At 44.9% G+C, this 11453-nt stretch overlaps 1 protein-coding gene across 1 annotated transcript; it reads left to right on the forward strand.

Moving 5' to 3' along the window:
• The first annotated feature begins 198 nt into the window (after positions 1–198).
• Positions 199–9101, forward strand: ube2z (ubiquitin-conjugating enzyme E2Z). The gene is made up of 7 exons (XM_068731519.1): positions 199–753; positions 1350–1422; positions 3007–3194; positions 3335–3446; positions 5158–5270; positions 5510–5600; positions 6552–9101. Exons 1-7 carry the CDS (start codon positions 296–298, stop codon positions 6732–6734), a joined length of 1218 nt encoding a protein of 405 aa, XP_068587620.1. The 5' UTR covers positions 199–295; the 3' UTR covers positions 6735–9101.
• Positions 9102–11453: the final 2352 nt, after the last annotated feature.

Here is an 11453-nt window from a genome sequence, read left to right on the forward strand (position 1 = left end):
TCGGAAGGGGGACGAGGTCATTTTACCGACGACTTCATACTTTTTTGGAGGCCTCGAGGAAAACACATAACGTTAAGCTAACGATAAGTAGCCACCATGTCGTGGGAAGAAATGCCGTGTTTTCTGGCCTCGCCTCTGAGCTCGCCTCAATCCCGCTCGCCTGCTCTCTGATCCCGCTGGTCAACAAAAACAAGCAGAGGTAACTTCGCACTCAGCTGCCCGATGCAGCTAACAGCTAGCATTATAAATTAGTCAACACCGACGGTTTCACTCTACGCTTGTTAGCTCGCGAGTCATGGCAGACAGCTTCGGAGAGCAGTCCAGCGGCGGTGCCCATGGCTTAGGCGTTACCGGACAGGGTAGCGGAGCTTCGCTGCTGCCGACTTTGGCCAACTCTTTACCGGTGGGACACCCGGCAACCAGCGGTGCTCACACCAGCTCCAACCCGGCCTCCCCTCCTCCCGCTGCGGCCGCGCAAAGTGGCCTCACCGCTCTGGTGCCCCCCATGTCCGCTGTCCCCGCTACCACAGCCGGTTTTGGCAACACATTCACCCCCGGCTCCTCACCGTCCGTCGTGGCCGTGTCTCAGTCTCTACACGCCTCCTCGGTTCTCCCCGGTGTTGGGCTCGGGCTCGGCGGGGTGGCAGGAGCGGACCTTCTGTCCCACATCCACGCCACTTCCTGGGACCCGACCCTCAGCACGGACTGGGACAACGAGAAGGCTTCCCAGCAGTGCATCCTGCGGATAAAGAGGTGGGCCTGATGAAAACAGTCACAGTTGTATATTTTCAGGTTATGTTCAGACCTAAAATCCCAATGATGCAAATCGAAAGTGAAAGTTTTGCATAAAGTTTTCTGCCATCACTGGAAAGATATGGGTTATTATTAACACATGACCGGAAACGTAAGAATACGTACAATATGCAGAACATATGATTGAGAAAGATCATCACTTTAGTGTGCTTAACCATGGAAAACGCATTTCATTTATTTATTATTTTTCACTGTTGCAATATTCTACTTACCCCATGTGTTGTTTAGCCAAGTAGATAGTTTGGGGTTTACCTGGTACAGAAGATAATACTCTCTGGAACTACTTTCTACCGAAGAAATAGTCCCCGTAACCATGTTTACAGCACGGTTGTGGGTAGGCCAGGGACACACAGGATGGGTTATTTCTTTTTGAATTGCGCCGTGCTCTTTTTCTTAATAATCTAGTCACTACTTGACACTTTGTCAATACTGTCCTTATTCATGCCAATAAAGCATATTGAATGAAATGATCTCTGCTGTTCGTAAGATTCTCTCCGTCTCTAGTGTCCTTTCTAAAACCTCATCCGTCTCTGCAGGGATATCATGTCCATCTACAAGGAACCTCCGCCGGGGATGTTTGTCGTCCCCGATCCTCAAGACATGACCAAGGTAAAGCAAGGCCAGGTGCCCCGTGACGAGGCCATGACCCCGTTTACACCTTTCAAGTGTCTTGTGTCTAGTTTAATCTATTTAATACACTGAGTACTGCCGTATCCATGTTGTGTTTTTTGCAACCAATGAACGAGAGTTAACATATTTGGAATGCGGAGGAGTGACGTAGAGACGCCGGATATGGTAGAGACCTGTCAATCACAGTAAGCCCCGCCCCTAAAGCATCCCCTGCTTTATGGTGTGTTTGACTCTAAATGGACCATAATGTACTAAATGAACATCATGCTGTATTGAAGAAGACTTGAAGCTAGAGATTGAGACCATAAACTCATGTTTACAATGTTTACTGAGGGAATAAATCAAGAGAGAAGTAGAGTCATTTTAGACTAGACTTCTATACAACCAGAGGAGTCGCCCCCTGGTGGACACTAGAGAGAATGCAGGGTTTAAGACACTTCTTTGTCGGTTTTACTCTGCAGAACCGGAAGAAGAAGAACTCATGAACGAACATGTAGAGACAAACTAACTCAAACGCATAGGTGACTACGTGTGAGGCAACATTTACAATCTGTACAGCAAGCGAGGTCCTCTGTCCATGGACCCTCAAATTGGGGAAATAATTGAGGAAGCCTCAGGGAGAGCAACAGAGGAGGGATCCCTCTCCCGGGATGGACAGACGTACAATAGATGTGTACAGAATGAACAACATAACAGAGTGTTTTCAGAGAAAAGTTCAGCCGCTGTGATCACGGGACTCGTACACTGTGGATACTTTGATTAATGGATCGTTCTATTTGACGATGCGATTCTCAGGAGCCTGATCTATTAAACAAGGGATCAGTGCATTCGGGCCGTGTGGGGGTTTGCTGAATGTCCGACGTTACATGGAATTGCTTGGTTTCCCCCCCAATGATTCATGATTTATGGCCTGTTTTGGTTTAAATACCAGCCTATTAATAATACTGTTATTACAATTTGAAATCAAATCACTCTCCATAGTGTGAGTGATTAAATCTGAATTTGAGGGACCATCAGGATGCTACTGTTTCAAAAATCAAAGAATGCATTTATTAATCGTAGCACTAACAGAGCACTGATTATTATTTATGAAAGATTCAGCACTCTGGATAGCGCCGCAGTGTAAACACACACACACACACACACACACACACACACACACACACACACACAAAGAGAACAACTTTTTTTGCGATCCGCAATAAAAACACCATCAACCATAATTCTGGTTTATTAGGTTGGGGTCACTTTCTGTTTTAACATGATTAAAACCGAAAGTGACAGTAATACACACAAGAAGACCTGCGCCTGCTGTGATGTGGTGTCATGCAGCCGCGGATGCTTCAACGAAGAGAAGCTCGCTTTGATGATCACTTTCAGCACAGATGGAGCAGACTCCAGCCTGATATCTGCCGCCTGTCTACATGGCGGCGACGCACAGGATGCAGTAGAACCCACTCGTTCCATCGTATTGTGTGCCGGTATCCGTAGCGCCGGCCCAAAACAAGGCGGAGACCCGCTGCTCTAAGCCGTCTCCTTTCTGTCCCCCCGTCTCCTCTGCAGATCCACGCCCTGATCACGGGGCCGTTCGACACGCCGTACGAGGGCGGCTTCTTCCTCTTCCTGTTCCGCTGCCCCCCCGACTACCCCATCCACCCGCCGCGGGTCAAGCTCATCACCACCGGACACAACACCGTCCGCTTCAACCCCAACTTCTACCGCAACGGCAAGGTCTGCCTCAGCATCCTGGGGTGAGTCGCATGCTCAGCTCTCATTTGTCTGTACAGGGACCGGTTTAGGATGGTGGCAGACAGTTGGTGTTTCTGTCTTACTACGTAAAGTTCTAAAGTACCGTGTGTGTGTGTGTGTGTGTGTGTGTGTGTGTGTGTAGGACATGGACAGGCCCAGCATGGAGCCCAGCCCAGAGTATTTCATCTGTCCTCATCTCCATCCAGTCCCTGATGACGGAGAACCCCTATCACAATGAACCTGGCTTTGAACAGGTACTCTGTCTGTCTGCGTACTTGTCTCTGTGCCTGTTTTAGTACTTTTCAGTGACTCGTTGTTTTTATTTCCCGCGTAGCGAGTGAGGGGATTAAACCGGCGAGCTCACAACCGCCGTAGATACGGTTAATGGGTTCCAAACACGCATACAGTGGGATATTTGTGTGACTCAAACAGCTGTCTACGCTTCACCAAATGCAACAGGAGTATAGGTGTCAGTACGGATTGATACATTCACCATCATGGAATGTATCTGTTTTGTGAGACGTGTGAGTGACTTGACGTGAAACGCTCCTAAAAGCAGCTTTCAGTTGGGATCGGTTAGGTCCTGGGTTGGGTGCAGGCTTTTAGTTGGGATGGTTAGTGCTCTGCTCTTTCTCCAGGTAAGCTCAGCAGATGATCCTGGGATCCGTAGTTTAGTGTTGGGCTTCTAGTGAGGATCTTTCTTTGTCTTTGTGGAAACCTAAGAGTATGGCCTCACAAACTGCCCATATATAGGTGAATACATAATCTTAAATTTAGCAGGTAACCATCATGCAAGGAGAAATAAGCAGTCATTATCATGAGGCTTGCCTGACGAGTAAGCGGCTACGCTACTTTTAACATTAATGAAGTAATGCTAACCGCGATTAGCATCTATTATAAGATTATCTATTATAAGACAAATGTTGTACTAAAACAGCAAAAACACAGAGAATATATCGTAGAGATATAAAGTAGTACAAGTGAACTGCAGCATGTGCTCTCAGTAGAGTCGGAAGTCAACTACGTCAAGAGAGGAGGGATAAATACAAGAACAACAATGCAACTACATTCGACACCACTAGGTGTCTCTGATGCAACGTATATAATTGTGGGTAATGGGCCAGGGCATGCATTATATGTGTGTCCTCACAAGGATAGAAGTACGAGAATGTGTGTATCAGGGAGCCAGCTGCCTCAAAAAGGCCGCCGATCAGGGGAGACGGCCGACAGATGTGACTTTTTGATGTACGGCTACACTCACACACAAGAGGAGAGGCTGAGTGCAGACGGAGGCATCAAAGCAACACTCATCATGTTCCCGTTAGGAAAAAAAACAAACGTGTCTCTGAGTCAGATTGAGTCAACAATTTAACATTTAATTAAAATTGCTGTGACCTTCAAAATGAAGTGTAACGTTATTGAATAAGTGTAAAACAGTTCGCCCCATTCTCCCCACAACGGACTTCAGTCTGACGGCCTTTATGTGAAATGATATGCGGACCTGATCTACATGGTGGAGGGATGCGACGTTCACTCTAGCTAACGTTAGCCCAGCTGCTGGAAAACGGACGTCCCGGGGACACTCCGACTTTATCTGTCCACCTACTGCCAGCCGCTCCAATGTAAAATCTGCTCGGACCAGGGGGAGCGCCGCAGATACGCTTCACCACTTTCTGTTGATAAGAAGTCCTGCCGTGTGACGCTCGGCTGCTTCCGTTCACGATGCTAGTTTAGCGTTAGCACCCGATAGCGAAACCTAGCGCAGCGCACCAAACGAAAAGTTTGTGGAATTTTCTCAATTTTAACAGGACTGTGTCAGCAGTGAGAACAAGTTGTGATGTGGATTGTTACATTTCTGGAGTAGAATAATGTCAATAATGAAGTCCTTTGATTAAAGGTTCTATATAAAGGTGTGTGTGTGTGTGTGTGTGTGTGTGTGTGTGTGTGTGTGTGTGTGTTTTTCAGGAGCGCCACCCAGGGGACAGTAAGAACTACAACGAGTGCATCCGCCATGAAACCATGAGGGTGGCTGTGTGCGACATGCTGGAGGGCAAAGTCCCGTGTCCTGAAGCTCTGTGGTGAGACTCAACCAAGCTTCATTTCTCCTCTTCTTCTTCTTCTCTTTCTTTCTTTCTTTCTTTCTTTCTTTCTTTTTCTTTCTCTCTCTCTCTCTCTCTCTCTCTCTCTCTCTCTCTCTCTCTCTCTCTCTCTCTCTCTCTCTCTCTCATCCCGTCCTCCTCACTTCCTCATCATTCTCTCTCTCTCATGTGTGTGTGTGTGTGTGTGTGTGTGTGTGTGTGTGTGTGTGTGTTTTCAGGAGTGTGATGGAAAAGTCCTTCCTAGAGTACTACGATTTCTACGAGGGCGTCTGTAAGGAGAGACTGCATTTACAGGGACAGAACATGCAGGTGACGATTTCTTGTTATTAATTTTGAATCCATGCTCGTCTATATTTTGAATTGTCTATTTGTCGATCAGTTGTCAGGATGTGTGTAAGGACATCTTTTAACTCAGCACTAATTAAAAAGCCCCAAACCACTATATCATTTCATTATGATAAGATATGAAAACTGTTACAAATAACTTACAAAAGGGTCTTTTGCAAAAAAATCAAAAAGCTGTATACTACTTACTGTGTACTTACAGTGTACTGCAGTGTACACTGTGTACTTACTTAACATTGTACTCATACATTTACCTGACACAAAATATATATAATTAAATATGATAAATTGTTATTCATTGAACTATCCAGCATTTTTAATTGAAAGCTCGGCGTTGATCAGACAATAAGTAACTTTAAGTACTTTGTGCTGATGATGCTGAATCGGTCGTGGCTTCATAGCTGCGCTGAGGAGCTCCGAATTTAATGTTTTTCACAGGATCTGGTTAAAGTCGACAGTTTATTTGGGGCGGAATTTTAAATGGAAAAACTGTTTTCGATAAAACATCATAATTTTAAGCCTAATTTCGGTTCCGTTTTCCGATGGATGCGTTCGTCGCGCGTGATGTGTTCAAGGGAATTCGACAATTATGAGTGTTTACAGCTTCTGGCTGTGATAAACGCAGTAGTTTTTGGTGATTGTTTAAAGAAAACATGCTTTTCCATCCCGCTGGCTGGTTTTGGGAGTCCAGAGGGTTAATAAGTGACTTTATTCAAGTAAGTAGCCCTTTTAGATTCCCAATATGTGGTCAGTTTATCCAAATAACGTCTGCTTGGAAATTAGCCGTTTAGCTCGTTTCAGCGCGGACAGAGAACGCGGTGAACGCTTAAAACGTCCATTAAAAGCTCTACCTCTGAGGGACTCGCGCGCCCAAACTCGGCTCACCTCTCTGGTTATTCTCTGGTTTCTCTCCAGGACCCGTTCGGGGAGAAGCGAGGCCGCTTCGACTACCAGGGCCTGCTGGCTCGCCTCGGCGCCACCCACAGGCGGGTGCGCGAGAAGAGCCTGGCGGAGGACGAGCACAACGACGAGGATTCGGACTCGGACACCAGCTCCACGGGGACGGACCCCGACAGCCAGGGCAGCTCCCAGCCCTGACTCCCACCGGACAGTGCTGGACTCAGAGCCGGGCCAAGAACTTAAGGACAAAGGGACCTTCTTCTTTTTCTTTTTTCTTTCTTTCTTTTCTTTTTGTTTTGTGTGCAGTGGAGGAGCGAAATCACAGAGAAGTTCAGCGAGTTGGAATCGAGCGTCTGCGTTTCAGAGAGAGAGAATTCGTAGTCCTCTCTTGAAAACCATCCGCTGGTGAAATGCTCGGTGAATACCTGGAGCGGCGTGTTTGCGCTACGTGTGTAGCTAACCAGCTGTCATGTAATGTCCTGTTTGATTAAAAAAAACAAACAGCCTGATAGATGTTGAGATAAAAGGTTAAAAGTTCGGTGGCTCGAGTCGTTCTAAAGGAGTTTGCTCCACCGTGACCCACGAGCCCAGTCAGTTTCTTTCACAGAAAGACTGTCTGATGGGGACCGGGTCCTGGGACCACATCCTGGGGGAACGCAGGCTCTCCTTTTTTAAAGTCGCCCCGTCTTCTTTAAATTCTTCGAAGGACCTTTTTAGGGAGCAGAACGTAGTTGGACGAAGAGCCGAGGGCGAGGACGACTTAAAACATCAGCAGCAGAGTTCCTGTGTATCGTACAAAAAAAAGTTGTAATCGTGCTGTTGGCTCGACGGTAAACCCGTTAACCAGATAAGAAGGCGTTAGAGAGGAATGTCAGCTCTCATTGACATCTACCTTTATGCCCCCGTTGTGTTGTGCTGTTCTCTCACTGTTGTGCTGAAACTAATGCTTCGTTTCTGCAGCATGTTATTTGGAAAACCCTACCGTCGCCGGCTCTTGTGATTCCGGACCATGCCGCTACATTTAGCTACATCCGCCCCGGGGCTCTGGGGGGGGGGGGGGGGGGGGGACACGAATGGAGGCAAAAGTAACGTTCCATCTGAACGAGGGTCCGTTGTAATGCTTCGTACGCTCGCATACACAAAAGGTAAATCAAGCCTTTTACCGCTTTAGTATCGCTTTCTACGTGGTTTGATTTAATACCGATGCTCCAGTAATCCGTATGCCTACAGAGAGCTGCAGGAAGGACCTCCTACAACCTAGGAATGAGTCAGCATTTTTTTTTGCACTTCCTGTTCCCTCCTCCCAAAGTCAATGGGCTTTTTTTCTTAAAATGCCCGAAATAAGGTCTGTGAGATTGTTCTACGATACGAAACACGTCAATAAATAGCCCTCTCGTGATATTATTTTTTTTTTAATCTGTTGTGCGTCTTAAAAACAGGTGGTAGCTAATAAGAGAACACTCGTCCTCCTTTAGCTTAGTGGTGGTGACGCAGTCATGTGACCGTGGCGTAGTTCCCTTTATAGCCCAATGTTAGCTTTTTACTTCTGGCGCCTGCGTTCACGCTTTGGAAAAAAGTGGTGTTCCTTTGTGAAGATTATAATAAGAAAAATACTCCAACATGTTTTATGATCATTTTCCATTCAAGTCTTTCGTGATGCAGTCTGAAAGTGACTAAATCCACATACTAGCGCCTGCGAAGCTCACTAATGAACACACTATATCTCCTCTGTTCAATCTGTAACCACAACAAAGTGTACAAATGACATTTTCCACCGATAAAACCATCAGCTGCTTTTTTTTATTTTTATTTTTAAATGTTGGTTGTTGCGCTGATTAAACGAAGAAGATATGAGGTGTTAATGAGTGAGCATTAGCGGTGCCGGTAGAAGGACATTGTTACCGTTTAGACGGTGTCAGGCTAAGCTAAGCTAAGCTAAGCTAGCTGATACACGAGGGCCATCAAGTTTCACGTTAACCTCTCCGCCAGAAAGGGAATAAAAATAAGGCCTCAGTCCGAAGGCAGACTAACTTCCACATAACACCATTCTCGTACGCTTTTTTCTTTTTTTCTTTTTTAACAATCCTTTCAACAGGGGGTCGGACAGATGTTGTCTTGCGTTGTCGTGTTCGCTTTCTGCCGTCCGTTGTCCTCCAGTGTTTAGCTCTCCACAGCCCGTGTGGATGAAGGAGAGAAGCGCTTCCTGTCCAAACCCCCGGTCCACCTGGCAAGAGGTTTTTACGTTGGAATGGATTACTTATGTAGGGCATTCCTTTTTATTTGTTTTGTCATGTTCTAGAATGGTTCTGTACGAGAAGCTCTCCCAGCAGAGTACATGTGATTGCCAAAACCTCGATTGCGTCGAGCTTTCCCCCCCGGCGTGGGAGTGAGGAGATGGTGTCCCTGTTTGGGTTTGTGTTGTGTTTGTGCTTACAGCGGGGTTCTTCTGTGGCTCTATAAACAGCCTGGATTACTGACAGCAGTGATCATTTCCAGGTCTGAGAAAATGTCGGTATTGTACAGAAGTTCTGGAAAAGTACAGAATAAAATGTTGTTCAGTCCTGATACACGTGTCTCTTCTCTTTGTTGTTGTTGTTCTTGTAGACGTACACCCGCTGTCACTCCAACAAGAAGTTAGTTAAGATGTTCAGACGAGTATGACATTAAAGTGACAGCTGTGTATTTAAAGAGTGGAGTTGTGCAGTAATTGTCCTGAGGATGTCAGTGGGGGGGGTCCCGGGCTTTGTTAATGAGCCCAACTGCAGACGGGACTGGAGCTGATGTTCTGCTCCCACTTGAGGTCCTGGGTTATGGTGGAGCCCAGGAAGGGAAGGGACCCCACAGCAGCGACCAGGGAGTCACACAGGGTGACAGGGAGCAGGCGGGGCTGCATTCTAATCTAATGGGACTATATGGCGCTCAATAAGCGCCAAAAAAAAAAAAAATACATGTGAAAAACACAACAGCAATGTTTCTCTCCAGAAACTGTGACCCGGCTACTCAAGATAGTCCACCGACCTTTTATTTATTTATTTATTTATATATATATATATATATATATATATATATATATATTCCACAGTTATTGAACAAAATTGTTGTCCTGTGAAGTCATAAATGATGGGGTAATGGCTGCTGTACAAAATACATACATATATATATATGTATGTATATATATGTATGTATATGTATATATATGTATGTATATGTATGTATGTGTATATATATATATATATGTGTGTGTATATATATATATATATGTGTGTGTATATATATATATGTGTATATATATATGTGTATATATATATATGTATATGTGTGTGTATATATATATATGTATATGTGTGTGTATATATATATATATGTGTATATATATATATGTATATGTGTATGTATATATATATATATATGTATATATATATATATATGTATGTATGTATATATATACAGTTGTGGTCAAAAGTTTACATACACTTGTAAAGAACATAATGTCATGGCTCTCTTGAGTTTCCCAGTTATTTCTACAACTCTGATTTTTCTCTGATAGAGTGATTGGAACAGATACTTCTTTGTCACAAAAAAACATTCATGAAGTTTGGTTCTTTCATGACTTTATTATGGGTTAACAGAAAAAGTGATCAAATCTGCTGGGTCAAAAATATACATACAGCAGTGCTAATATTTGGTTACATGTCCCTTGGCCATTTTCACTTCAATTAGGCGCTTTTGGTAGCCATCCACAAGCTTCTGGCAAGCTTCTCGTTGAATCTTTGACCACTCCTCTTGACAGAATTGGTGCAGTTCAGTTAAATTTGATGGCTTTCTGACATGGACTTGTTTCTTCAGCATTGTCCACATGTTCTCAATGGGATTTAAGTCAGGACTTTGGGAAGGCCATTCTAAAACCCTAATTCTAGCCTGATTTAGCCATTCCATTACCACTTTTGATGTGTGTTTGGGGTCATTGTCCTGTTGGAACACCCAACTGCGCCCAAGACCCAACCTTCGGGCTGATGATTTTAGGTTATCATGAAGAATTTGAAGGTAATCCTCCTTCTTCATTATCCCATTTACTCTCTGTAAAGCACCAGTTCCATTGGCAGCAAAACAGCCCCACAGCATAATACTACCACCACCGTGCTTGACGGTAGGCATGGTGTTCTTGGGGTTAAAGGCCTCACCTTTTCTCCTCCAAACATATTGCTGGGCATTGTGGCCAAACAGCTCGATTTTTGTTTCGTCTGACCACAGAACTTTCCTCCAGAAGGTCTTATCTTTGTCCACGTGATCAGCAGCAAACTTCAGTCGAGCCTTAAGGTGCCGCTTTTGGAGCAAGGGCTTCCTTCTTGCACGGCAGCCTCTCAGTCCATGGAGATGCAAAACACGCTTGACTGTGGACACTGACACCTGTGTTCCAGCAGCTTCTAATTCTTGGCAGATCTGCTTTTTGGTGGTTCTCGGTTGACTCTTCACCCTCCTGACCAATTTTCTCTCAGCAGCAGGTGATAGCTTGCGTTTTCTTCCTGATCGTGGCAGTGACAAAACAGTGCCATGCACTTTATACTTACAAACAATTGTTTGCACTGTTGCTCTTGGGACCTGCAGCTGCTTTGAAATGGCTCCAAGTGACTTTTCTGACTTGTTCAAGTCAATGATTCGCTTTTTCAGATCCATGCTGAGCTCCTTTGACTTTCCCATTGTAGCGTTTGTGGGCGTTTGTATCCAATGAGCCCTATTTAAATGGCCTCAGAGAAGTCACCAGCTGTAGTCACTCATAATCACTCACAAGAAGTTAAGAGGCCATGCTATGAAGCTCATTTCATTGACACAACTTTCTAAGTCACCAAAATTGCTAATTCATGTTGCTGTATGTATATTTTTGACCCAGCAGATTTTGTCACTTTTTCTGTTAACCCA

The sequence above is a fragment of the Cebidichthys violaceus genome, unplaced genomic scaffold, assembly GCF_023349555.1.
Source record: "Cebidichthys violaceus isolate CVI_PGR_0920_01 unplaced genomic scaffold, fCebVio1.0.p SCAF_52, whole genome shotgun sequence".
Lineage (NCBI taxonomy): Eukaryota > Metazoa > Chordata > Actinopteri > Perciformes > Stichaeidae > Cebidichthys > Cebidichthys violaceus.